The sequence below is a fragment of the Heliangelus exortis genome, chromosome 2 (assembly GCF_036169615.1).
Source record: "Heliangelus exortis chromosome 2, bHelExo1.hap1, whole genome shotgun sequence".
Classification (NCBI taxonomy): domain Eukaryota; kingdom Metazoa; phylum Chordata; class Aves; order Apodiformes; family Trochilidae; genus Heliangelus; species Heliangelus exortis.
In genome coordinates this window covers 10,686,989-10,714,423 of record NC_092423.1, presented here as the reverse complement: position 1 = coordinate 10,714,423, position 27,435 = coordinate 10,686,989, and the positions used below count along the sequence as shown (strand labels likewise).

Here is a 27,435-nt window from a genome sequence, read left to right as displayed (position 1 = left end):
ACATGGTCAGCCATATAGGTGTATTGCTTCTAAAAAGACTGCAATAAAATAAAATGTAGTTTTTCACATTCCTCAGGCTGAGGTAATGCCCATTTCTTCTTTACACTGTGAATGTCTATCTGTCCAGAATCTTTGGCCAGTGCAATGCCTAACAATCCATTTGTTTTTTCTGGTTCTCCCAGTAAAGCCATAGTTATAACACTGGAAAAAAAAAAAATTGAGGCAAAATTAATAGATATTGGTGTTTTCAGATGCATTTTTAGAAGGTTTCTTATAGTTAGCTACATGATTCTTTTCTTCTGCTCATCACAGTGTAGTACTTCTCACTATTTCAAGTCCCATCATGTTCTTTAGTGTTTCATCAGTTGTAATCATTGAATGTAAATATAACAAGCAATTTTTACTCTGTTCTAAGGTTCCATCATCAGTTTCTAACCATGGCTTAAAAAGTATTTCAGCCTTGTGAGAATGAACTATAGTACAGTACAGCGTAGTAACTTTAAAATTTATATTATTTTCTCCCCAAACTAGCAGCATTTTCCTATAGCTTACAAGGCTACAAGGAAAACTTTCAGCTGGAGGGATATTCACCAAGACTAAGTTAAACCTATAGAAGAGCAAGTCTTCCCACTGGGGCTCCCATCAGGGAGGAAAGAGAATCCTCAAGACAGTAATTCAGAAAGGCTTAAACTGCTTTTCCACATCCATGTACAGGATACATAGGTTTCTAAACTGACAGGAACAATATGGTGAGATTACCCTGATGTTATTCTTGCTGTTCACTTTGTGACACTGAACACAATATATTTCTCTATACAGGTAACCATGCTCTCCATAGGCATTTTTAAATGTTGGCCAATGTCTTGCCCAATTTAGGGTTTGATTCTTATCCAGTAAAGCTATATTTGAACTTCAAACATTTTAGTAGAAATAAATTTTTTCTCTTCATATAAATAGTGGCTGCTCTATGTAAAGACCTCTGCCCCAACTGATAACAGTCTCCCTGATTTTGATTCATACTAATGTTATTTTTTTTATCAGACTGTATAAAATACTAAGTAAATAAGGATATATTAAAATTTAGCTTGCTATAGTCTTTTTCCACACCTCCAACAGTTTAAAAAAATAGAGGCTTGAAAAGCATATTGTAATGAACATTTAAAGTCAAGTAAAAAACCCATTCAATATATAGTAAAAATGTAGACAATAATATTGATATTTTGTCAAAAAGACAGTATTGCATGTACTTACTTCTCTGATGGAATAGTTTGCTTTGCCACAGGCAACAGATCATTTTCAAGAAGATCCCAAATGTAAATATTAGATGATGCATCCAGGACAAAAAATACAGCAGGCCTTGTTAAAGCCCACTGTAGGGCAATAACTGGCTGGCCACTTGTGCTGTCATTCCACTGCATGAGGGGATACTCTGATGTCATTTGGTGTAATCTAATGCTTCCATCTGAACAGCCAACCTATATTTTAGTAAAAAACGAAAATACTTAGTATTATCAGCTTCACTATTACTATGATTCAGCACAACTTGAAGGTAGTCTGAATCAGGGTGAGAGACCTAGAGACCAATTCAGAGTGCTATGTAGTGTCACACATAATATGTAAATAGTATGTAAAAGCAATACTAGCTTTCAGTAGGACAGGCTGTGGTTAACATTATATTGAAATCAAGCTGATTCATACTGAACAACTAAATCCAAAGACAGGCAGATATAACTGCTTCCAGATGTTTTCTTATAGCTTTTGTCTTGACTAGTATAGGCAATATTCACAAGTTTGCTCTAATCCAGCAACAGAAGAAACTATTCTGTGAAAACAGAAAATAACTTACTCTTACTACCCTGGACCTTACAAACCTCTACATCAGAAAGACTTCCTAGAATTTTCAAATTATGATGACTTCTTACAGTGACTGCAAATTGGGCTTACTTTTAGAGGGACTTCTGCAGATACAAACTTGCAGAACCCAGTAACACTCCAAATAAAAGAATTTGGGTAAAAGGGTAGAACATCTGGTAAAAGGAAGATCTGACTCCACAGGGGTGACACAAAATACATACACTGCAGCCAAACACATTCATTTTATACCTTAGGCAATCCCAAAGAAATAATGCAAATCATGGCAAATTTAGAAAGAAAGAATTTTGAAGAGAAAATTGTTATCTTGTCAGATGTATGACAAGAGGGATAAACAGCTGAGGGTTCATCAATAGCAGATCTGCTTGCAATGAGGAATTTCAGTAAAGACAAAGAATAAGACATAAGACTGAAGTGCAATTGCCATTCGTTTCTGTGAACCAGATGATCCACCTTTTATAATAAACAAAGTTCAAACACCAGGATACAAGATCTGTTGTCACCCTTCATGGCAGACTGGAATTAGTGAGGGAAGTCAACTATTAAGTACATAAATTAGAAATCCTCCCTCAGCAAGTAATTAAAAGATCAAAGTTGTATTATATGAAAAAAGTTTTCATACCAAAAATAGTGGTTTTCCAAAAGGGAAAAAATCAATTGCATTGATGCTTGTTGATCTGAGTCCACCCTCCTGGGGTCTGAATAACTTTGGAAATACTTTTAAGTCATGTCTTGTACCATGGGCTACCAATCCCTATAAACAACACATAGAAAACAAATTACCCAAGACAAAAAAATAATTTGCTTTATTACTATTACGATAAAATATTAAATAATTCACACAGCTGTTACCCTAAAAGACCCTTAATAGCTAAAAAATTTTAATAGCTAACAGATTTCAAAAATAGTCTCAAATTATAAATTTTGTATATTTTTATATAGCAGTCTACAGCTAAAATTCCAAGTAAATGGTTAGCTTCCAAAATAAAAAAATTCAATGAGATGAATTTCAGCACATTACTCACAATGTTTGTTCCAACAATGAAATTATTAGGATTAGAAGACAGAAATTTAATAGTCTGTGTCAGGGGCATTCTCTGGCGCACATCCTTTGGGAAAAGGCTAGGAAAAACATAAAGGTAAAATATGACATAAATATTGGAAGTTCTCTCCTTAAGCTATGCAACTACATACAGGAACTCTTGATCTGAAATATCTATGACTAGCTTTAAGAAGAAGTGTGTATAAAAAAAACCCCAAACAATAAAGAACAGTAACAGCAAATTAATAAAAGTATAGGAAAAAAACAGCTTTGTGGAATACACTTGTAAAATCTAAATGCCCGTTTTCTTACCTGTTATTTAATTCCATAGTAGAGCTATGTACTAACTTCACTTTCCCTCCAGGAATTAAACCTAAAATTACATGAAATAATTACATAAACTGATATAAGAACCTTGCTTAAGAAAGTGCCACCATCAAATTAAAATCTAGGATGATAAATAAACAGATATTTCATAATTATATTGTTTATTGTACACATAGCTTTTGAAATATCAAATCTGAACATCTGTAATCTCTGACAGAAATCAAAGAAAGAGGACAGAGAAATACATTTCTTTTAGTTTTGCAGTACACATGTAACATCCCTGTAATATCACTCTATAACAAACAGTTCTATCAGTGGTGAAAATGCACATTCATTCACTCTGACAGTGAATTACAATAACATCTCTAATGAACTAATAATGTTTCTATAAAGCTGATCTATGTTGCTTCTTAGTAGAAAATAACATAAATTATTCAAACCCTTCAAATGTAAGAATTTTTTGAAGAGGAAAAAGAACTAAATGCTGGTGGCAGTAAAACTGTGTCAACAGGCAACCATAGCTTAAAAATGCACCTCTCCACAGCCATAATACCCAGCTTTAGCAGCTTAATATAGCCAGACATTGCACGCGAGCTTATGAATTAGGAAACCAATCAGAAATTCTTCTAAGCACTACCTCACTGTTTATATATATTCAATTGAAACTGTATCAGGATTTTAATCACACCCTTTCCAATAAGGTGAGCATGCTTGTTTAAATCTCTTCAAAAAAGAAAAAATGTAATTTTCTTAATTCACATAACTCAAAAGCAGCTGAACAGGCTCTGTTTTTCACTTTAGACACAAATGTTTTTCTGACACTAAGTAAGTAACTTACACAAAAGAGAAGTTTCAGAACAACTTGCAAAATGAAGATGGAGGCAAGAACAAAAGCATTATAATAGGTTTGGTAAAAAAGAAAGAAAGAACAGGAGGATTAAGAAGAACATAATATCTCATATTCTTTGGAAAAAAAGCTGCAGACACAGAAATCTGCTGTGACATTATAAGAAATGTGGTTGCCTGCTGGCAATTAGCAATACAAAATTAGCATATGGAATTCAGATAGCACTGAAAATAACTCTCATGATCCCTAACAAATAATCCCAAGTATCAGATCTATGTCCTATTTAAAATTTACTGTTCCCTCAGTAATTTTGCCTTCTTCTAATTTTGTCATCACTGACTCTTCCTTTCTGTTCTAACTTCATAATCTCAAAACTTAAGCATTTTGTTGTACCTTTAATGTACAATACTCACCTAAATCAGTCTGTGAGCCAGCTAAATCCACTTTTTGTAATTCAACAACCACCTGAGAAGTCAATATTTAACATTAATAAGCAATAAATATTTACAAGATTTTAAAGTTTTTTAACTATGTATACTAATGTATAACATAACTCTAAAAGAACATTTAGATAGATAGGTCTAACCACTATGATTACAGGTACATTCTCTATCCCTTTTCAAATGTCTGCAATGCTAAAAATAGCTTCAAATGCCTGCTGGATGATCCCTGCTGGAAAGAAGAATATGGGAATTTACAGTATACACTTGATTGCTAGTTGGCACCTAGTCAGAAAAAAAAAACCCAATAACAGACAAAAACAAAAATTAAAAAACCTACCAAAACCTAAATCCCCCAATAAGAAAATTTAACATATTTCTTGTGTTTTTCACTATACATGAAATAGAAAAGGTAAAACATGTGGCCTAAATGAATTGCTGCTGAAGTTACTTAGAGCTTTAAGGGACATAACTATCGAGAAGAAGGAAATACTTTTATCCCCTTATTATTCACTGAGTGATTCAGCTCCTTGAACAAGATCAATTCAGATGCAAACAACAGGTTCAGCAGCTGTGACAAAGCTGCATCACATTAAGACTGAAAACCTATATTAGGAAGAAGAGTTGTCAGAACAGTAGTTAAGAATGACAGATTTGGTGCTTACCTAACTGTCAAATTTTAGGCAGGGTAAGTTTACCCACAGATTTTCACATTTTAAGTCTTCAACATCTATTTTATATAAATTATGAAAATAATTTCTTACATATATTCAGGACAGTCAATGACACCACTGTGATTCAAATTCAATAAATGAGATAGGTGAAAGAGGACTGAAATCTATGATTCAATTAATAGCAATACAAGAGCAAAGACCTATGAAGCAGAAATACTGACTGCCTGTTTTAATGAATCCATGTACCTGTTAAAAGTGTTGCCTCCAGATAATAGTATGGCATTAGGGAGTAAGGTCAAACATTTTAAGTATCCCAACAGAATGGTTAGTGTTGCTATACTTTTGAGGGAGGAAATTCTTATCAAAAATCCTGGATTTGAGTTGCTACATTTGAAGAAGTATTTTATTATTCCAACACAGGAGACTCTCTCTTTTCATACATATATTACTCACCCACATGTTGAGGATTCCATTTTCATCCATTGAAGCTATCTGAAATGGAGGGCCTGATGTTTCTGTGAAAAGAATAGGAAAGATTTATATTCATACACTGACCCTCATCTTGAGCAATATAAAATAATTTGAAAGATTTCTAGGTTATCATGTTATCTGAAACTTGTATGATCGTCTCAGCTGCATAAAAAGGAAATATGCCCAAATTCTATCAGAAAAAAAAAAAAAAAGCATAAAACTACTTTGTTCAGTTTGTCCTAACAGGTAGGTGCTTCTTCTCTTGGCACCTTTTAAAACGCCAGGATTCTGCAGGGACTTGGGAACAGAACATAGAGTGATAGATGAAATCTTTTAAAATTTGCAATATATAGCACATGTGTTTGGACTACTACAGATTTCAAAGTGAAAATGGGCAATAGAAGGGATAATGCCTCCTCTAAAACACTGTCGGAGAATTTGGGGGCATGAAGATTAAAGGTTGAAAATGGAAAAGGCCAGGAAAAAACATCAAGTACAGTCACATATTTTAAGAGCTTTCTGATGTAAGCAAGTTGCTCCACTTTTTTTATATAGGGGTTTTTTTGGACATTACAGGAGCACTAAGACTTCTCTAAAGGCATTCAGATTTCTTTAAGGGTATTACAGAAGCAGTAAGACTTCTCTAAAAGCAGTTTTTGAGTGATAATTTGTTTTACCATGGAAGAACAAAATATTGTCTTAAATTCATACACTATAAGAAGCATGCACTCACATAAAATGTGGAACTGCACTGAATGAACATTACATAAAAATGAGAGCAAAAATTAAACATGAATGTTGCATGCAATTGATACTACAGACAAAAGACAGAACAGAATTATATGCAGTATTTTGGCTACAAAGTCAATCACTAGATGTACTGATTTGAACAGCAGATTACATACCATCCTGATAAGAGAGGCTTGATAGTTTGTACTTCTGATCACTGTAGAGAGAGGTTGACACAGGTTCCACTGCTAGTATAGGAGAAGTGTGGCTCACTGAGTTTAGAATGCCATCTGTAATTAAGAATAATGAAAAGAACATACCATATTATTTTCAACATAAACAACAAAAACCTAATCACTCTTCAGGTTACGGGAGAAAGCTGAGTACAAAGAAGGAAAGCCAAATAAAAACTTCGTAAAGAATTACTTCATAAAAGACTTAAATACAATACTGCAAACCATTTCCTAAATTATCAAAATACTACTAGATAAATCAATGTTTCACCATTTGCATTTACTTGCATTTATTTTCCAAATGACTGCTGCAATACTGACTGCACCAGAAATTTCATTAAAATCTGCTAGTTCAGGGTTACAGTGAAAAGAATTAAGTGAATTTCAAGCTCCATAAATAATAGGGGTAGAAATAAATCACTGCTTACTATAGAAAAGACAAAATTGAAGAAAAATTACTCTGACAGAGTACTATTTAATAGAACGTATCTATGCTTAAACAACAAATTCACCACAAGAAAATATAAATTTACCCTTTAATAACATTTTAAAATAATTATATATTTAATAATTTCAACATAGATTCTTTGTCAGATACTGCTGATTTCTTGACCTGCTCTGTGCAGTGAACCTTAATCTCATTTAAGACTAAAGGAATAAAACTTCCTAAGTACACAACATTAAAAAATGCTTGCTTATATAAGCAACAAATGAAACTGTATACACACATTCTGAAAGACAAGACCAAGCACCTTTGGTGTACTAAAAAAACTCACTAAGTCTATCAGCAACCAACTAATGATTACTCTAACATGGCTACTGAAATTAGACACACTTGTGAACAAAAGAGGATTTTAGTAGTAACACATCAGTGTAAGTTAACGGTAGCACCTGCACACAAAACAAGGAAAAATACATAAAGAATCATCATAGAATCACAGAATAGCTTAGGTTAGAAGGTACCTGAGAGATCATCTATTCCAATCTCCCTGCAATGGGCAGGGATGCCTCTCAAAAAGATTTTTGCAATGATAAAAATATTTTTAAAATATTATTATATGTTATTTTTCACTATAGTGTACAATACAGTTTCATGAAAAATGGCCACAGTTTATAATTAAGATTGAGACATCATTCCCAACCTCTCAACACACAGCTATATATACTGAGAAATTCAATAATATAAATGACTTGCTCATCTCTTTAAATTTGTGGAGTAATCTATTTTAATATTACAATACTCCTTAGGTTCTACATTTGGTCCACCTCCCTGTTCTTATACTGAGTACTGGAAAAGGTTCCCCAGGGAAGTGGTCACAGCACCAAGCCTGCCTGAGTTCAAATAGTGTTTGGATGATGCTCTCAGGCACATGGTGTGATTCTTGGGGTGCCCTGTGCAAGGACATGAGCTGGACTTGGTGATCCTGATGAGTCCCTTCCAACTTGGCAGATGATTCCATGATTCTCACTGCTTATTGAGAATCATGGCTATTGATTGAGCTGGCTTACATTACAGCTGTTGTCAACTGGGAACTGAATATAATCTCAGAACTGGCTAAACTGGGCTACTGAGAAAGAGTGCTGTCAGAGGAATCAGTAGTGGAATTGTCTCAGTGCCCACAAAAGGACCAGTCACAAAATTGATAGATACTAACCAGTGGAAAAGGTTGGAACTCTAAATGTCCAGTCAGTTTCACTGATCATCACATGAGGGTGCATTCTGGAGTCTTCTTCAAGGTCCCACACTAACAGTGAACCATCTATTGTTCCAGCAAAAACAAAGGTTGCTTTACTGGGACTAGAGCAGCAACATATCACCTGTTAAGCAGTAAAAATACACACTGTTAATATGATAAAGGCCAGTGACTTGATAAGATTGAAATATGTTTGTTCTTCCTACACATGTAAATCTAGAAAAGACAGATTACAAATCTTTGCTTCAGAAGAACAATTTATTTAAAAGAGAAGTAGGATACAGGACTTTCAGTAGGCCTTCTCTTTGCAAGATAATTGTGTAATTTGCATCTATTGTCACAAATCTGAAGGCAGTGATTCAACTGTATGATAGTGATGGGTAGAGAGAAGTCCTGACAACATTTTGAAACCAGCTGTTTTACTTGCTTATGCTCTTCAACCATGAAATGAAGTCAAAATTACAAAAAAAAAAAAACCAACAAAACCCCATGACCATCACACAAAATGAAATGAGAACAGTGTTTTGCTCACTATGCTCAAATATGTTTCTTAAAAGATGACATATCTTACATCAAACAAGAAAACAAAATACACATAATAAAGCTTCTTATTCACTGGACAAATACACAATGGTAAAACGTACCTCTGAGTCACATATTAAAACCTTCTGAGGACTGGAGGGCTGCCAGATGTTCCAAACACATATGATGCTCTTTCTGTTCAGTAAACCAACACCTGGATTTTCAGGTAACCCATGAACAGAAAGTATTGTCTGCCTCTGAACTTGAGAGACATATAAGCAGGATATTTTTCTGTCTAAACACAATTTAAAAAAAAAAAAGCAATAAACAAAAAAGCAAACTCAATGCAGATGAAAAAGCATATTCAGATGCTTAGCAACAACCACAGAAGCTAAGACATAATTATGATTATTTCTATTAAGAGCGTGTTGCTTTTGACACTACACAAGGAAAAAAGGAGGGACTACAGGAATAATAAAAACAAAAAAATAGAGTAGAAAGCAGAAAGGAAAAGAGCCAGGAACTTAATTGAATAATTATTCTGGGCATAAGCAAGCCAATCTGATCTGATGCCAGTATATTTACTGAAATTTAAGCTAAGCCTCACAGGAAATATCACAGGCCAGGTTTTGTCTGGTTCATTTCATGCTCCTGTTAGAATATGTGTGGTTTTGTGTTACAATATTTCCTAACATAATTACAGTTTCCTAACATAAATACAGCAATAATGCTTTATTTTTCATTTTCTTTCAATCTGAGCATTGACTGTTTAGATGAGGAAGATATAACTGCAGTTCAAATTTATCAGGCTATAATCTCCCTGTTCAATAACCTTGTTTTATCTGCAATTCTGGCCCTACTATCAGCATAAAAGTCTAAAAGAAATTACATCCTTTGGAATGGCCTTTCAAAAAGAGGTGCAAGAAATTACATCCAGGGCACCCCTATATCATACTAGCCACTGACTGTATTTCTGGTTTCACAGCAGCTGGGATATTCCCCATGTGAAACCAAGCTGCTCAGAATCACAAGATAAGCATACATAAAAGTGGGCTTTACATTATCCATATATCCTGCTATGTGCTTCCTGCACTTCAGTCATGACAAAAAGCATGGTATTTTGTGTAAGGAAGAAGAGTTCACACTGTATACTAAAAAGCATAGAATAAAGTTCCCTTACCATGGAGGAATGGCTGGTTAGTATTTAACTGGAAACAGCTATCACTAATAGACAGACTGGTTTGTCCAGAACTTAGTTTCCACTTGGGTTGTGTTGCAACTTGATCTTCCTCTAGCAAAACAGCAATCACCTTTCAAACATAATTACATTTATAGAAATAAAAGGGTCATCTTATCTTTCAGCTTTGATATTTGTAGCTTTCTAAAGTACATGGATTAATTTAATAAACCTTTACTAACTCTCTTGTTAATTTTATATCTTTGCAAATACAGCTTTACAGACATAAAATTTGCACAGCTATGGTTCCATTCCTTTGCAAAGAGTTGGATCTCCTGATAATAAGTATTATTTAAGTAATTTATTTAAATAAGTCAGAATAAGTACTGTAAGCAATATATCACACTGTATATTTATGTACACAAGTCATAAAGAGTATTAAGTACTTAAACATACCTGGCAAGCAGACCGGAGGAAGTTTGTTAATCTCTGTGAATCAATTTGAGGTGTTAGTGCTCTACTCACTGACACCTCCTGGCTATTAATGGGACCTAAGAAAAAAACAAAACCGAAACCAAACTTGAAGCTTCAAAAGAACCATAAGAACCATATCATTTTTAAGCAAGAGCAGAGTGGCAGGAATCAACTTCTCTTCAGCAGAAGTAACAGTACTGAAGAACAAGATCTGGCAAAAGAAACAGCAATCCAGAAGAAATAAACTACTTCTGCCACTTACTCTCCACTCCCTCCACAAGGGGATTCAGAGTGCCTACAGCAGTTTGCTGTTGATGCAGCCTGCCACATTACAAATTCTGATGATTAATGAGTACAACAGACAAAGTTTAAACACACATATCCATAGATGAGTAAGAATAAAATGTTCTTCACCTCCAGATACATGGGCACTTTCTCCTGGATGCTGTGTCCATTTCTCCAGTGTCTCAACTTCCTCAGTCTGAACATCTCGCTCAAGATTGTCCTCGTTACACTGAACATAGGCCTAGAGTAGAAAGATAAAGTGATTGATATTTGGGTAGCACAGCTAAGAATGACAGTGCATAACTGAACAGAACTTAAACAGACATTTTTTGACTGATGTGCTCAACCTCTTCTGTCTGTAAATTCAGACCTAAGCATACTGACAAGGTCACTATTTTGTTACTGCACGTTTTACTACATTTCACACACGAGTGACCTACTGCAAAAATACAGGATGCCTTATGCATAAACACTTGGGACAGTGAACCACAGACATACAGGAAGTCCTTTAGAAAATGGGGAAGGAACATGACAGAGTCCTATTCTAATATAGAATTGGAAATGGCCTGTTTGGCTGAAGTGTTTTGATATCATTGCTGTATTAGCATTAAGGGTTAGAGATTAAAATTATTAATTTATTATTTTACTGTCCTAGTGGCCTTAGTAACCTTCTTTTGTAAAGAAAGTTGCTTTCCAGAACAAGAATCTGCACTTTCAGAATCTAAATATCATTACATATTTGTTACCCACCTGCTTAGTGTTCATTTTACCAAAATTCCTGATATACATGTCATACTCATTTACAGGAGGCAAATCCAGCAATGAAAAACTAACTGAGAAGTCCAGGTCAATTAGTGGGAGAAGTTCTGAACTCCGTTTTCTTTACAATGAATTGCAAGAGAGAAACACAAAAATGGTTAAGACCACATATTAGCTATTCCAAAAGAAAAACAACCTGATTCTGTACCATACCAGAGATCTAACAATCCACTGATATATGCAAATTGAAGCTGTACCAAGATAAAAAATAACAACAGAAGAAATAAATAATACTGTTATGAATTATCATTTAATGTTATGCTAATTAGCATATTTGAAAATGCAATACTGACTGCAAAAGGAAAAACGTGGTTTATTATTAAAGCCAAACTGTCAAAGCCTAGAACTATTTTTGCCTAAGTAGTCAAAAGCTCTTCTGTGAAGTATCAGGTGAATGCCTCTTCGTTCCTATAGCTAGGATGGTGGCTAATTCTCCTACACTCAGTTTATTAACACCTACAGGATTTATCAAGATCTATAATATCCTGGTTCTGTTAGACATGCAAGTGTATTTTGAATTACCCTGTAAGAGGCTGTCTGCATTTGTACCTCTTTACATGATTAGGGAAATAAATAACGGCAGCAGCAATCCTAAAATACAGTTTAAATATATAGATGAAATAAATTAATTGCTGATTCATTACCTGTGAACATGAAAACTGACCTCTTTCCCAAAAAGTAAGCATCCAAAACCCATCAGTTCCTGGACTACTGGACCAGACCTAAACTGTATGAAAATGAGTGCTCAAGATTGAGGTAGATTATGTATTCTTCCACTTGTACTTTTTGTTTTGAAAAAGACTGGCACATGGCACAGTACTTGAGATACCTGAATCTGTCCCATGAAATCTCAAATCTTCCTATATTCCCTTGCAGTAGTGATGAAATAACTCAAATACCTTATCCAGCTTCCCTTAATATTTTCACTTTCTGCCTACCTCAAGTCTTAATTTTTCCATCTCTTCTCACAAATAAAATTATATATTTTTAATTGCAAAACAAATCTACCTTTGGATACTGTATCTTAGTCTGACAATAAAAAACTTTCACATGATATTAAAACATTCATGTGGTATTACTTATTATCATGAACTACAAAGAGATTCGCACCACTCCACTTGGATGAATGTGTAGAAACAACAATCTTTGTCACAATTCTCACAACTATCTATCTACTTTGATGTCATAAAACTGCTAAAATATTTTGGTTTAGGAGTTACCTGCTTGAATTATACACAGATGACTGTTTACAAGTTAATTCCATGCTCTTCCTAGAGTACAGATTCCTTGACAATGAGAAAATTTTTGTAGTGGTTTCTTCTTTATGTAGAAGGACAATTTTCATGTATTTTGGTACTTGATGGCATCTATTGTGTTTCCTTACCCACATTCTATGTTTATTTCTACTTCTTAAACACTACCTCTTCACAAACATTATGGGCATGGATTGCTGAGATCTAATCCAAACATATCAAAGTTGCTTCCTACTTAAAAATCTTAATGAGATATGCAGAGAAATGCTTAAAATAAACTACTAAGCCTCCTAATAATACAACTGCAAAGTGCCTCAGCTCATTTATGGGATTTTTATCAGTCTATTAACTGAGAGTGACATATTACCACAGCATTAAATTCCACAAACCCTCTCTGCCTGAAAATGTCAGTTACCGTCACAGATTATATATATTTTTTTATTATTTTTTTTTTTGCTAGCATGTACACCAAGTTATATAAATAATATCATCAATTATAGTACACAATGAGTAGAGGCTGACAAACATTTCAGAAGGCAATTCTTCAGAGAGATGCCTTCCTGAATTTTCTAATCTCTGTCCACTACCTATAAAGGAAGCCTAGTCAATGAACTTCTATAAAATTTGGGCATATAAATTTAGGTAGGGTGAATAAGACATCCTAGACAATAAAATCTAGCTTATGTGAAGATAAGCCACTGCTTTGCAGCCAAGAATCAGTGGAATCTAGTATTATCAATAAAATTTAATATCCTTGCAATTCATGCAACAGAAAATTGGAGATACATGAAGTGCTTTGGATAAATCTGGAGCTCCTGACAAGTTCCACAAGAAGAAGGCATCCGTTTGTTTCTTCAATATAGAACTGTCTTAGATGTGCCAAATCTAAAGAAATTTTAGATCAGTAATAGCATATTTTTACACCAACTGGCATTATCCCTGAGAGGGAAGATGCTATTTTGGCAACAGTATGTACCACACAGACTCTTGATTATTTAAAAAAAATAGTTTTGCAGAGCACTAAGAGCAACTAGTATTGTAAGTCATCTAATTAAGAGACTGAAGAATCATACAAAGAAATTACAATCCTGGTAACTCACTCTTTAATAAAATTATACCCATAAAAATATATAGAGATAAATTTCTGCTATAAGTGACACTTGCAAAGCCTGTAAATTATATTTACTAAAGAAGTAATTACTGTTAGCTTAGAAATGAATATTTGACTCAAAAAGCCACAAGTCTGTAAACTTTACATATTTCAAATATAATTTTAAAAATTACATCTCCCATAACAAGTTGCCATTTTGTGTGGAGTATTTAAAATACTTACTTCTGCTTACTAGCCATATCTCGGCTACTTTGTCGATGGTTTGCCATTTGAAAATCCATGAATATCCCACAAAAAGAGTTTCTGACAGAAGTGTGGTGCCTTTCTGTGGTATTACAAAACATAGTCAAGTGTTGTAATTGACACTTTACAGTGCATTAAAATGTAAAGCAGTGAGTCTAAAAAGCAACATTTATTATGACACTGCTACTAAGAGTAACTAGTTTGCAGATTACACAACATACTTTTTAACACAGTTAGCAGTACAATAAGCCTCCCAACTTCTCTAACAGGTCAGCATTTCCTCTAATTATAGCCCATTAGCAATCAATTCAAAATGCCTGACCATTGCAATTTATTTTAGAAGACTACATGCAGATAGTGCCTCTTTCTTTCGCCTGCCATTAGCAGATCCCTTGTTCCCCTGTGTACAGTAGAACTCTATGACCAATTCCAAAAAGCATTCCAAATTCACACAGACTACACCACCTGTATGCCACACCTGTAGATAAGATTTTGTCACTACAGCTAGTGGGGAATCTCATCAGCTTAACTGATGCCCTTGGGTGAATAAGAAAAACATTGAAAACTGTAGCTTTAAAAGCCACACTTAATGGAAAAAAAATGTAGTATCTGATTTCATGTGGATTCTACCCTTTTTCCTGGCTAGGTGGTGGCCTTAATAACCAACTTCCAGTAAGGAGCAATGGTGCTTCACTTCCTCAGAGGAATACTGCCCTTTTATAGAATATTGGAAAAAAAAATGTGAGCTTCTAAAAATCATTACCAAAGTGATCAACAACCTTTTTAACCAAATGAGATAAAAGCCTCACCAAAAAAGCATTGTGTAACTAACTAAAAAGCATTAAGTGTTACAATTCAGAATTTTAAAATCTAATTCTGTATTCCATCTCTTTTTTTTTAAATTTCATATTGTTTATTAGAAAAACAATAGTAATTCCATAAATCTGCAAGAAGAAATTCACACAGCTATACACTGGTTCTTACTTGCAATGACTACTTAAATAAAAATCTATTGACACTGTAAAGACTTTAAGAAAATCTGCTATTTTTCGGTGACTGTACTAACTTTATAAGAACTAGAGAAAAAAAATCTGTTTAAGATCCTTTTGCACAATGATGCTATACTGCCATTCACTTAAGTGAAGAATGCAAAGGGGAACCACAGCTGTAGTTATTTAAATAAGCAGATATGGCACTCAAAGGTATCAGCTCAACTAAAAATAAGACAATAGTGCCATAGTCACATTTCAGGGAAAAAAAAAAAGTTAGAAAAAATAAAAAGTGATGTAGAACTACATATTTCAGTCGTATCTGTATTTCTCCTGCCTTCCCACCCAGAGCAATGGCTTCAAATTTGCTACAAGAAAAATGTCAGTGAAAGCCCCAAACTGTTCTAGCACTCCTCCAGTTTTCAAAATCCAGACATTTGTATCCTCTTCTTAGCCAAAATAAGATATACTAAATGTCAGCTGGTAAACTTTTATACTTCACATTTTAAATCATTAGTAATGCCCATGAATCATTCTTTAATTTTACACAAGCTACTTACTCCAAATCCTAAATTACTCATCCAGAGGACCAGATTTCTGCCTCAAAGCAGACTTTTAGAAAAAAGTGGCCTGTTTACTAATGAATTATATGTGTTACTCATACATTTCTTAAAAAAACCCTGGTATCTAGTTACATACCCATGACTGGTTCCTTTTTTACATCTTCAGTTTTCTTAGGCAGGGAAGTATAAATTCTATCATTTTCTGCACTAATTGCTCTTTGAATTTCTTTAATTTCTGATGTTCTGGAAAATGAAGTTTTTCTTAGGCTTTCTTCTGCATCTCTTTCTTCACTACTTCTGTCTTCATCACCATCTTCAAAATCATCTTCATAATCCTTTAAAAGTAATAGGACTTTCAATAAGTAATAAACATGGAGTCTAAACTTATTTGCATGATCTTTTTAAGGAATTTTAAAATGCTGACAAATATAAAAAATTCTTATAAATCCTCTAAAAGGCACTTTACAATAAACACTTGATAGAAAGAAATGGCATATCTTGATAGCAAGATTATTTTAAGCAAGACAAGACAATCCCACAGTGTTGTTCCACAGTGTTTGGTGGAATAAATGCTTCACAGGTGTATGAAGTTGTTTATTATGATATTTTTGCAAAGCAAAAAATCAGAATGGTTTCATCCTGAAATTTATTCTTAAAAGTTAGCATTTTTCATGGAAAATTGTTTAAATAATTAAAATCCAGAAGACCAAAAGAGCACCTTGTGAAGATAAAACACAAAAGTTGAACACAAAAGTTGGTTCCCATACCCTGATGAAAGTTAAGCAAATATATAGCAGAGAGTTTCTACATAGAATTCTAGTTAGTTAGTATTTACTCTTATAAATATTTACTCTCATCATTGCCAACAGAAAAGAATAAGTAAAAACCAGTAACTTCCAGTAATTTTTATTTATTTATTTATTTATTAAGTTAATCAGTATTTTGGTACTTTAGAATTACTGCAAAAGGACAATTTTATGCTTTTACTTACTTCAAAATCATCTTCATAATTTGCTGAAAAGCTATCAACTCCTGTGTCTGAATTATAGATGTGTTTATCTTTCACTTCCTAAATGAAAAAAATAAATGAATCTGTTAAATAAGCTTACAAAAAATTTATTTGCTAAATCTTAACATAAGGATAAATGAATAGTTGTTCTCCTCAGATGTTTTAACCTTCTCAAGCAAACATACAAAAAATTCAGCTTAGAAATATAAATAAAAATAAATTAATAAGCAATGATTACCAGACAGGTTTTAATAGAACATGGTGTGGTTCTGAAAGACACATGGATGAAAGATACAAAAAAGATACATGGCTGCCCAGAACGTGAGAATATGGAAAAGGATGATTTCATTACGTACTATTATTTGTTTCCTACATTCCAAATCAGAATTTGGATTCTGGGGAATGGTCGAAAATATGACAAAATATTTTACAACTTTTTATGGTAAAGTTAGGCTTTTTCCTGAACACATTGGCCCAAAGTAAGCCAGGTCTTAACAGCTTGCACTTCAGAATTGCTGAAAACTGTCCATTTAAGCACAGGAATATACTTTCCTCTTGCTTCTGGCAACTGTTTTAAGAAACACATGAATTACACAGCTAGCTGTATTTTCCTTGGCATACATTATATATTATTTGCTTATATCAGCTGTTTACAGAAAGAAATAATATATTTTAGGTATGTGTAGATGGTTTGTATTATACATCTAAACTCTTCCCATTTAGTGAGAATTAATTTTTCAGGAGGATACTGAATTGCAGTTTAATAGATGGCTACCTTCAATACTTAGCAAGTTTATACAGAATAAATTAATTTTCTAATGCTTTATCGAGAAAGAGATACTTAAAGACCAATATATATAAACCTTATATTATCTTAGAATGCCATTACATTGACATACATATTGTAATTGTTATTAATCCCCCCCAAAATGCAACATTCTAAGTTCCAAACCAAATACTTTTACCTCTTGTCTTGTATCCCTTTCCTCTTTTTCAGGGAGTTTTCCTCTGTCTTTTACAGTCCTACTGAAAAAAAGAACATCCATTTTATCTGTTCACTCAGAAAAAAACATCAGTTTTGTTTTGTTTTTTTGTTTTAGAAAGTCTTTTCACCTCAAAAGGAAAAAAATACTTGAAAAGGTCAAAAAAAAAAAAAAAAAAGAAACATTTCTGCCTCCCAAACTACACGCCTGGATTAACTTATATCCAGTTTGCAAGGACTACAAAATACTTACTGCTATCCTGGGGTAGAAAAAAAAACAAATGGAATAAATACTAATACACACATTTTTATATGAATCCTTTTAGAATCAAAACAGATATTTTTTAAATTGCTACAGTATTGTTTAAAAGGCATGTGAAAAAAATTATATTCACCCTAGATATCTGAGATCAACCATTAATGCTTTTTGTTTGGCAGTGATTGAGTCTGAGTAGACACCATACAGTAAATACTTATTTAAACCTCTGATATCACCTTGCATCATGATGCCTCATTTCTTCTTGAATCCTCTCCTTCTTTTTGTCTTTGCTGTTCTGTAAAAGAAGTCACAATATTCATGTGTCAGAAAAGCTGGGAGGGAATATGTATGTGAAACTGTATAGGTAGCAGTGATGTTAAACAGTAAGGAAAATTTTTAATTAAATTTTTCTATGACACATTTTTTAATCAGTCATTGCTTGTAAGAAGTTCTGTGTATAACCATCAACCATGGTAAGCAAAGAAAACATACACTTATAAAAGATATGCTATATCACAATATGAGCTTCTGAAAGTATTAAATACTTGGGAGTAAAGTTTGGCTACGTCCCTCTCTGTAATGCAGAAAGGAAACAAGATGGGATCCTGAATCTTCTCCTTTGCTTTACAAACCCTTATAATGCTTTATCAGAGTAAATTCCAGGTTTTTTTATAGATAGACTTTTGAATTCTACTGCAGAAAGTCACCTACATGTATCACTAGTGGTGGTGGGATTCTACGCTGAAGAAGCCTGGTATTTTCACTAGAAAATTCCCAAACCTTTACTTAAGTAGCTTGTACATCTTCACTCTTCAGGCAACAGAAGCAACTACCATAGATCTGAATGGTTCTGTACTCCATAAAACTTCCCATTTTCAGATTTTAAAATTCCTATATATTTCTGCATTCTTATACAATGAGTACTTATACTACAAAAACCAGTAAAAAATATCAAAGTTTTGATCAAACCTCTAGGATATAACAACTTGACCTATATTAGAACCATAGAAGACACTCTGTGGCTTCAGTGCCAGAGCCAAAAAACCATAAATATAATGGATCTATACTCATGTTAGAAAACGTGGTGTTTAAACATGAGTTAGATATCCATGCTCCCTTTACAGGCAACATCAAAAATAGATTAAATAATAGATTAAATAATAGATTAAATAATAGATTAAATAATAGATTAAATAATAGATTAAATAATAGATTAAAATCATAATTCTTTCCTGTAAAGACAGCCAATACATTTTAATGGACCTCTGGCCTAATCTCACCTCCATGATGTTATTACAAATTTCAAAAGTCATCGCAATAAATAATTTTATGAATAAAATACATTAACAACATATAGACAAGTTTCAGGTTTAAAGTTTCATGGAAGGAGTCAGCTCTGGGTTAAGATACTTAAATGCAGATCAAAAAATAGCATTTTTAATCTACCACTTCAGCTTCAAATTTCAGAAAATTTTGACTTAAAAATCCAAGTATTTCTTTGTTCATCTTATCAATTGTGATATATCAACAATTAAAATAAGTTATAAGGTAATGTTTTAAACTCTTAACAAAACTAACCCGTTGATCACTCTTCTTTCTTTCATTTTCATTGCTTTTTGGTGTCTCATTAGCTTCTGCCAGGTGCCCTTCTCTGTCTCCATGGGAAGATCCCTCTTTAGATCTCTTTGATTTATGCTTTTCTTCCTCTTCCTTTTCATAGCGTTTATGACTTCTCTCTTTTGAAAGCCTCTCTTTTCCTGGCCTAACAGAATGCTCTTTTTTTTCTCTCTGTCTTCTTTCTCCCTCTTTAACCAGCTCTAGGTCTTTCTGTAATTTGTGTACATGTTCAACTTCTTCAGCTTTGTATGCTAAAAATTTGTCAGTTCTCTTTTTGTTATCATTATCCTAGAAAGAGAAGGATAACATGAGTTAGATTATGCTCCATGAGTTTTATTTTCACAAATCTTTCAATTTTTAACCACTGAAATGCTGCATTTGTAAGTAACCTAATGTTTTTCTGCCATGTGGAACTTTCAGCCATTTTTGTTTTTAATCAACAGTGGCAAGTTTCAAGATACTGTATCACTTGAGTTTCTGTTATTTCTTATGGGACACCATGTCCTTAGCTACAGAAAAATCTTTTGATCATGTATTCTTCACACCAAAAATTAATTCTTTGTTACTAGGTGGTCTAACAAAAAATACAATGGATAGTTACTCATATCCTTGCAAAGAATAATGGCATAAATAGCAGATGGAAAAATTTTATCTAGTTGTATAATACTAAAATGTTGTTTGCTGTGCAAATTCTATTTTCTTTTTACTTAAAAACATGTACTTAAAACAGAATGGCTCAGATATATTTTGCTGTTGTTTGTTTTGTTGCCTTGTGAGGATTTACTATCTATGCATCTCTTTGATTTCTTAGGAACTGGAGTATGATTCAGTTTCTTAATTATTCTACTATTGTATCTTATTCCACTATGAAACACATCATTTCTTTCCCTTTGTTTACCTCCTTTTCTGTACGTCTTCTTTCTCGCTCCTCACTTCTTGTTTTCTCCTCTGGAAAATATGCATAAATTAGTGAACAGATTTTATTATACTCAAACTCTCTACTTAATTAACTCTAGCAGCTAGAAAACAGAATTTCAGTGGTGCGGGTTTTCTAAATCATATGAGTTTTCTAAAAATAACTTAATATTCCAATGAAAATTTCTATCCAAAGATGGTTACTTCTTTTTCTTTGCTAATGACTCCCTCTGTTCTCAGTTGTCTTGTGCAATGGTAAGAGTATGACACATGATACTAACTTCATAAATCATCCTGCAACTTGGGGATTAAGACGGATCCCTCAATAGAGGACATCTAGGCAGGAAGGTAGTAGTTACTCTCTTATTATCAAATGATCAACAAGAACAGTGACACTGACTCCCTCTTCAGAGAAAGTGAAATGAGCACTAAAAATTTCAAAAGCACCAAAATAAAACTACATGACTACAAAATTCTGTAAAGATACGCATTTCAGCAGGCACTCACATCTTCCTGCCTTTATTGTCTCTGTACTGATGGGATATGGTTTCATAGTATTTCTACCCAAGTATCAAATATTTTGAAGCACAGCATCAACCCAAAGCAACTTACCCAAATGATGCCTGCTTTCTCTTCTTCTGTGATGTTCTTTATCTCCTCTTTCAAATGATTTCAGATTACTCTGTGTATCTATTTGCTTTATCTCATGTATTTTATGCTTTTTGTCTCGTTCTCTATTGCTCTCCCTGTCTTTATCTCTTGGTAAACTGTATCTTTCCTTCAAATTTGACTCTTGAAGTTTATCTTTGTATCTCTCCTGGTCTCCTCTCTGGTGTTCTTTTCCCCTTTCTCTCATTTTATCCCTGTCTCTTTCACCAGATTTAAATCTCTCTCTCTCTCTTGTTCTTTCCTTGCTCTTCCCTCTGTCTTTGTGTTCATGTTTACGATCATCTGTGCCATGAACAGACTTCTCCCTCTGCACTTTCTTTTCCTTGTGCTTTTGGTCTTCATTTTGACTACCTGGCTGTGATGCCTGAAATAAAATAAAATAAAAAGTATTCAAAATCTATTATTATAATTGAACAAACTATTTTGATAGAATACATTGATACAAAAGAAAAATTGTAGATTGCTAACTGTGAATTTCACTTGTAAAAATAAGTAATGGATGAAATTAAAAATAAGCTGCATTTTCAATGTGTCTGAAAATAATTTGATAAAAAAGAAAAATTACAGTGGAACTGTGCATTTTTTGGGGGGAGAGGCTGAAAAATTAACTAAGCATCCTAAAGCTGTTAGCTCATGTAGACAGAAACTGTGCCATCTTCTAAAATACATTACAAGTATAAATAATAATGAGAGATAAGTGGGCATCTGGCAGCTGCCTTTAGAAGAGAAGATTAACTTTTACTTGAATAGAAAGCAGCAAACAAAAACTGTGAAGTAAAGTTTTTAGCCTAAATTCCTTGAGGATTCAACTACTCTTAGATTTTTCTAAAGTCACAAGTGATATTTTAACCTTCCTGAAGCAAGCAGCACAACTCACAATGATTTCACTACGTCCATTATTTCAGCTATTTACTCAACACAGAATGAACAGAACTTGATCTGATTACAGTCAATAAGCAAAGTGAATTAAACTTTACCCATCTGTTTCACACAACCTAAAATCCAACCACACCACTTCTGTTAGAACTAAAGCATTTCAACTCAAATTTGTTTGCTTTAGCCCAGATGGAAATAGTGGAAATGACTAAAGACTAAAAGACTAAAGACTAAAAATAAGAAGTGCTGATACTATGGAACTGGTACTGAAATAAAGGGGAGCTTTGAAATGTAATTGATAGAAAGCTAAGCAATAGATTAACAAATGGGATGTTTTAGTTCATCAAAGGACCAATGAAGATCTGCACATGACACAGAATAGAACAGAATATACATACTGGAAAAGAGCTTTTGAAAAATATAGAAAAATATAGAACAAAACTAATATGAATATCAGTGGTGGAACTGACTGGAGCCCGCATGCCTATTTGATCAGCAGATAAAGTAACGAGCCAGTTTTAAAGTGCATTACAAACATGATAGATTATAAAAAATGCAATACATAATATATACATGTAGGACAGTGAAAAAGTATATATTAAGTAGAGCTCTAACTTGGATTTGGGTGGCCAGCAAATCATTCTACTGTGTGCTGTGTTACCGCCATAGTAATGGAATTTTTTTATATTTACCTAATGAAGAAACCTCTAGAAATTCTCTGTGAATTGTATACATTAAGTGAGTGGGTCAGCCTCTGGACACACTTGGACTACACAGATTCCAGAACAACCAGTTGTGGCAAGGAAGTTAGCAGCTACACATAAAAGATCTGTATGATTTGTACTCAGAGACACAGATTTAAAATGTCTGGTGTACTAAAAAGCCTTAAAGAGCTATTATAGATCCCACAAGGCACAGTAGCTAGTAGAACAGAATCTGATCCCTTTATCTATATCCAATATCTCTGTATCCCTGCCCATGGTAGATGGGTTGGAACTGCAATGATCTTTATGGTCCTTTCCAACCCAAACCATTCTATGATTTTATGTTTAAACTGTCACTAAATTTTACTGCTGCAAGGTAACCTAACATGAAAACTAGTAGAAATAATATAAAATAAATCACCCTAAGATGCTTCCTAAGTTCTTCTGATTTCCAAGTATCTTCTTTGGTTCGTCTCTAGAACAGAAAAGACAAAAGACTGATTAATCAATTTGCAGACAGAAGTCAATCATGGAACAATGATTAGTTTTTCAAAGAAAAGCATCAAAGTATAAATGGCAAGGACCAATGCATTTTGCAATGTAAACATTACACTGATTTGGATCTGACTGGACCTGGAAGAGGCCTAAAGATCAGACTTCTACTAAATTATCCAGCTCTGTACACAAATGGTAACTAATTTTGAGGTCCATACCTATGGTGGATAACAGTGCAGCCCCTCAAGAAAGACTTAAAACTGATCTTTGATCAACAGACCAAATGGGTCCACACAGTCAGGCCACTCTTGGAAAGTAATCAATGTATCAGTGTAATTAGATTCAATGACCTGCTCTATTAGATCTAACTTCAAAGTCCTCGTCAGAGATTTATTTAGGTGAGGTTAAGTAATTCTGAGGTTGAGTTTATATGAGGAGACTTGTTCTTGGGTTTCACCACTCACAATTAAAAATGTTTTCATTATACTAAGTTAATATAATGATAGTTAGGGCCACTACCTTCTGTTCTTTTGCTATATAGCTCAGGGAACTTGGCTCCACCTTTTCCACAGATCCTCTTTAGATACTTGAAGACAGTACCTAGATCCACTCAGTTTCCTTTTCTGCAGTCTGAACAGCACCTTAGCTTCCTCCCCATGTACTTTTAGTGCTCCAGCCCCACAGCCAGGCTCAGTGCTGACTCCAGAACCTGTTTAGTATTGGAGACTTTAAAACCAGAGTACTGCAGGCAGGGCCTCACAAGTGCCAAGTAGAGAATAGCCTTCCCTACACTTACTAGCTGTATTCTTCATGATACAGATAACTAGTATCCAATTAACCATACCCAAATTTTTTGTCTAGCTCTAAAGAAAAAACTGAAAATACAAAGAAAATAATAAGAGTTTGTATGGACATTGTTTCACTAGAGTTATCCCTAGCTATGTTTAATTTCCCTACACTCGGTTGCAGCGTTACTGCCTTTACCTGATTGGCTGCCACCAAAAACACCAACAGAAACCATACTGTTTGACATCACTAAAGCAAAAGAGGAATTCTAATCTAATGAATATTTTAACCAGTTCACTGAAAGATGATAGTTATGTCCAAAATTACATGACAATTTAGTCTTGGTAAAAGTTACTTAGAATTACCAGAAAAATCACTCATCAATATTTGAATTATGAGCTGCACCAGTAGAAAAAAAAAAAAATATATGGTGCACAGCTTTTGCTTATTTATTATAAGAAACTAGCATTTTAGCAGTACATTTTAATTTTTAAATTATTCTACATTAAAAAAAAAATCTCATTGTTTTAAATTTAGATTTTATAAGAGATTGTAGTGGACTGCTAAACTTCATCTAAAGTCCATCAAAAGAATCAAGAAGGCAGAAAAGTGCCCTTTACTTCTGTTAAAAAAACCAAAACAACCAAATATATATTGCTGCAGTCACCTGAGAAAGTAAAATCAAAGTTTATCACATGCTTGAGTGAAATTTTATGGAACCCTAAAAAAATTCACAGAACTGTGTGAGGGTAAGCTGGAAGGACAGATATAGGTGGGAAGAGAACAGGGTGCTCAAATAGTTATGCATTTAAAATCCCAAAAATATATTATTATGTTTTGGACAATATTTAGATACAATCATGAAACAAACAAAAAAAAGAATGCTAATGGTGTTATTAGCCTAAAGCCAGTATCACCAATGGACAATATCAGATAAGGTAATCTGAGATTTGTTTCAAAGCTGAGACAAAATGCATGCAGTACCCATTTAGACATGATTCTCTGGTGCCCCAAAAGGTGCATCAGCCACTCTTCTGGGGTCTGCAGTTTTCATCTCACCATCACCACTACAATCTGTTGCTTTTATAGATGATGGTTTTGCACTCTCTCCTCTTGCAGGAGTCTAACAAGCAAAGAGAGCTCTTCAATAAAGCTTGAAGGAAGTTAATACCTCTGAGACCACTGTCCCTCTGTTGCTAAAGGAATCATTGTATACACACAAAAAAATTTTGTAACAAACTTTAAAAGGAATTATTGAAGTTTCTCACCTGTCTGCTAATTTAGAAGTCCTTATATACTCACTTAAATCCAGATTAAGATTAGTTATTTAAACCACACTAGGGTTTAACTTCATTTATCCACCTCAGAGCATGGGAAGCCCATCAGCTGACATAATATGACAGATTTACTGAACTCAAGAAGTACTACGAAAAATGTCAACATTCAAGAACATGCCCTTTAAACAAGAAGTATATTGCACTATGAAGCTAGAGGAACAGGAGACCTTGATACTTCAGATGAACTCTTCAAGAGAGATCAAGAAGAGTTTCTTCACTCACAACCTAGAAAGATTGAAGGCTCTCAAAACTTAGTATTAAGTGTGTAAGTTAAGAACTTAGGTAACTATGATTCTAAAAAAACAAAAAAACACCCCCACAAAAAACCAATAACAGTACAATGTCGGTAGCATTTAAGCCAGAGAAAAGTACTTTATTTTTTTTTACATATATAAATATCTTTCTTATATCCAATAGAAGCTACATGTCTGAGAGCCATCGAATAAGTAACAGACTTGATAGAACAGAAACAGCAAGAGGAAGGTTTCTTACTCAGTCAGGCTGCTAGTACAACACTCTCTACATCCTTGGCAGTCTTACAGCAATGCACTTAAAATTTAAATTAAAGGTTAACTTTCCATCACAATTAAGTAACTGACCCCTTTTCAGTAAAGAGGTTCTTGACTTACCACAGATACTGAAATGATACCCCAAATGGAAATGTGGTTATAACATACTACTTCACATATCCTGCCCACCCACTCTATTCCCTACTCCATTTTCTATACAGCATCACTACAAATTAGTTAGCTCTAAAATCCAGGTTCACACAACAGTACTAGAATAGTTGATATTTCTGCCTTTTCAAATTATTATGTAACACAATAATTTATGTTACCACGTCCATGTGGTTTTGTTTCTTTTATTTTGGAGCTCTACAAACTTCCCATAATTTAATGAAATCATGCAAAAGTCACGTATGTTCCTAAAGAACTAAAACCCAACAACTAGTGGTTACAGGAGTATCAGTCATTAAATATATTTTATCTACAATCTGAAACACTAAGAGGTTTGGATATTGTCATAAACCACCTCTCATTTTCTGAAGAAAGATCTGTGGCTGACACGACCTCATCCGTCTAACTAGAGGAATAAGGGCTCCCTTACTGCCCCGCTGCTTGGGTGGGAGTTTCATCGCCGGGCTGACAAAACAAAGAATCTTGAATTGTCCCGGGAGTGCCACGGGGGTTATCAGGGCCAGCAGAACAAACACTGGGGCTGTTCCCTGCCTCTGCCCCACACAGACCTCCCGGTTACTCAGCGCCAAGGGACACGAGTGGTGGCAGCGACACGCGGCCGGGTGAGGGAATGGCTTGGCCGGGTGACGGGGATGGCTTGGCCGGGCTTCAAGGCCCCTAAGGTGTAAAGGGACAAGGGAAGCCGAGCACAAGAAGCCGGGCCGGGCCCCGCTGCCACCGCCCCCGGCACCTCCTCAGGGCCCTCCTGGAGAGGAGGGATAAGGGGAGAGGCGGAATGGCCCCCCACGCTGTGTCCGCAGGAGCCCGGCAGGCTCGTCCGGCTCCCCGGAGCCCCGACCGCTTCCCAACTGCCCCTCACCTTGTCACCCTCCATGCCCGGGGCGGGCGGGGAGCCGCGTTCCGCCGCCGGCCGCCTTGGAGCGGGCAGAAAGCCGCCGCGGCCCTGCCCGGGATCCCCTAGCAACAGGGGCGAGGGGGAAGCAACCGATCGGCCGAGCGACGGATGAGCGATAGATGAGCGATGGATGAGCGGCGGGCCCGCAGAGAGAACGGGAGGATTGGGCTGCCGGGCAGGGAGGGGGGAAAGGGAGCGGGGTCCGGGCCGTGGCGGGGGGGGTTCCGCGGGGGATCTCACTCCTCTGTGGCGCGGCAGGATGGCCTCGGGCCATGGTCTTTAGGCCTTTCTTAGCGAGAAGCGGCGGGAGCGGCTGCCAGAAGGTTTTCTTCCTCCTCGTCCCCGGTTGAGCTTCCCCTGGTGGCAGAGGCGGCCTGGGAGCCGTGGGGCAGGAGGGGGCCGGCAGCAGCTCGAGTCCCCCTGTTCTG

The 27,435-nt window shown here is 34.9% G+C and overlaps 1 protein-coding gene across 3 annotated transcripts; it reads right to left on the bottom strand.

The window, feature by feature from the left end:
- Positions 1-27,394, bottom strand: DYNC2I1 (dynein 2 intermediate chain 1). Of its 3 annotated transcripts, none has more exons than XM_071734758.1 (24): positions 26,972-27,394; positions 23,218-23,271; positions 21,160-21,580; positions 20,531-20,580; positions 19,594-19,920; positions 18,252-18,310; positions 17,740-17,800; positions 16,757-16,834; positions 15,902-16,100; positions 14,193-14,295; positions 11,538-11,667; positions 10,917-11,028; positions 10,485-10,579; positions 10,032-10,161; positions 8,974-9,146; positions 8,291-8,453; positions 6,579-6,692; positions 5,656-5,717; positions 4,502-4,553; positions 3,227-3,287; positions 2,898-2,994; positions 2,495-2,626; positions 1,252-1,475; positions 1-201 (listed from the first exon to the last, which is right to left on the bottom strand). In XM_071734758.1, the coding sequence occupies exons 1-24, from the start codon at positions 26,984-26,986 to the stop codon at positions 30-32; spliced, it is 3,084 nt and encodes a 1,027-aa protein (XP_071590859.1). In that variant the 5' UTR covers positions 26,987-27,394; the 3' UTR covers positions 1-29. The 3 variants fall into 3 exon arrangements, with proteins under 3 accessions (XP_071590859.1, XP_071590860.1, XP_071590861.1); XM_071734759.1 differs by having other exon boundaries at positions 17,740-17,797; XM_071734760.1 differs by lacking the exon at positions 2,495-2,626.
- Positions 27,395-27,435: the final 41 nt, after the last annotated feature.

Bases quoted from the DNA above. Each gene is read 5' to 3' on its own strand.
- DYNC2I1 (XM_071734758.1), bottom strand. The intron at 17,801-18,251 runs GTGATATCAGAG...TCTTTTTTTCAG, and splicing joins ATGAGGCATCATGATGCAAG to TAGGACTGTAAAAGACAGAG. The intron at 4,554-5,655 runs GTGAGTAATATA...TTGACTTCTCAG, and splicing joins ATGGAATCCTCAACATGTGG to GTGGTTGTTGAATTACAAAA.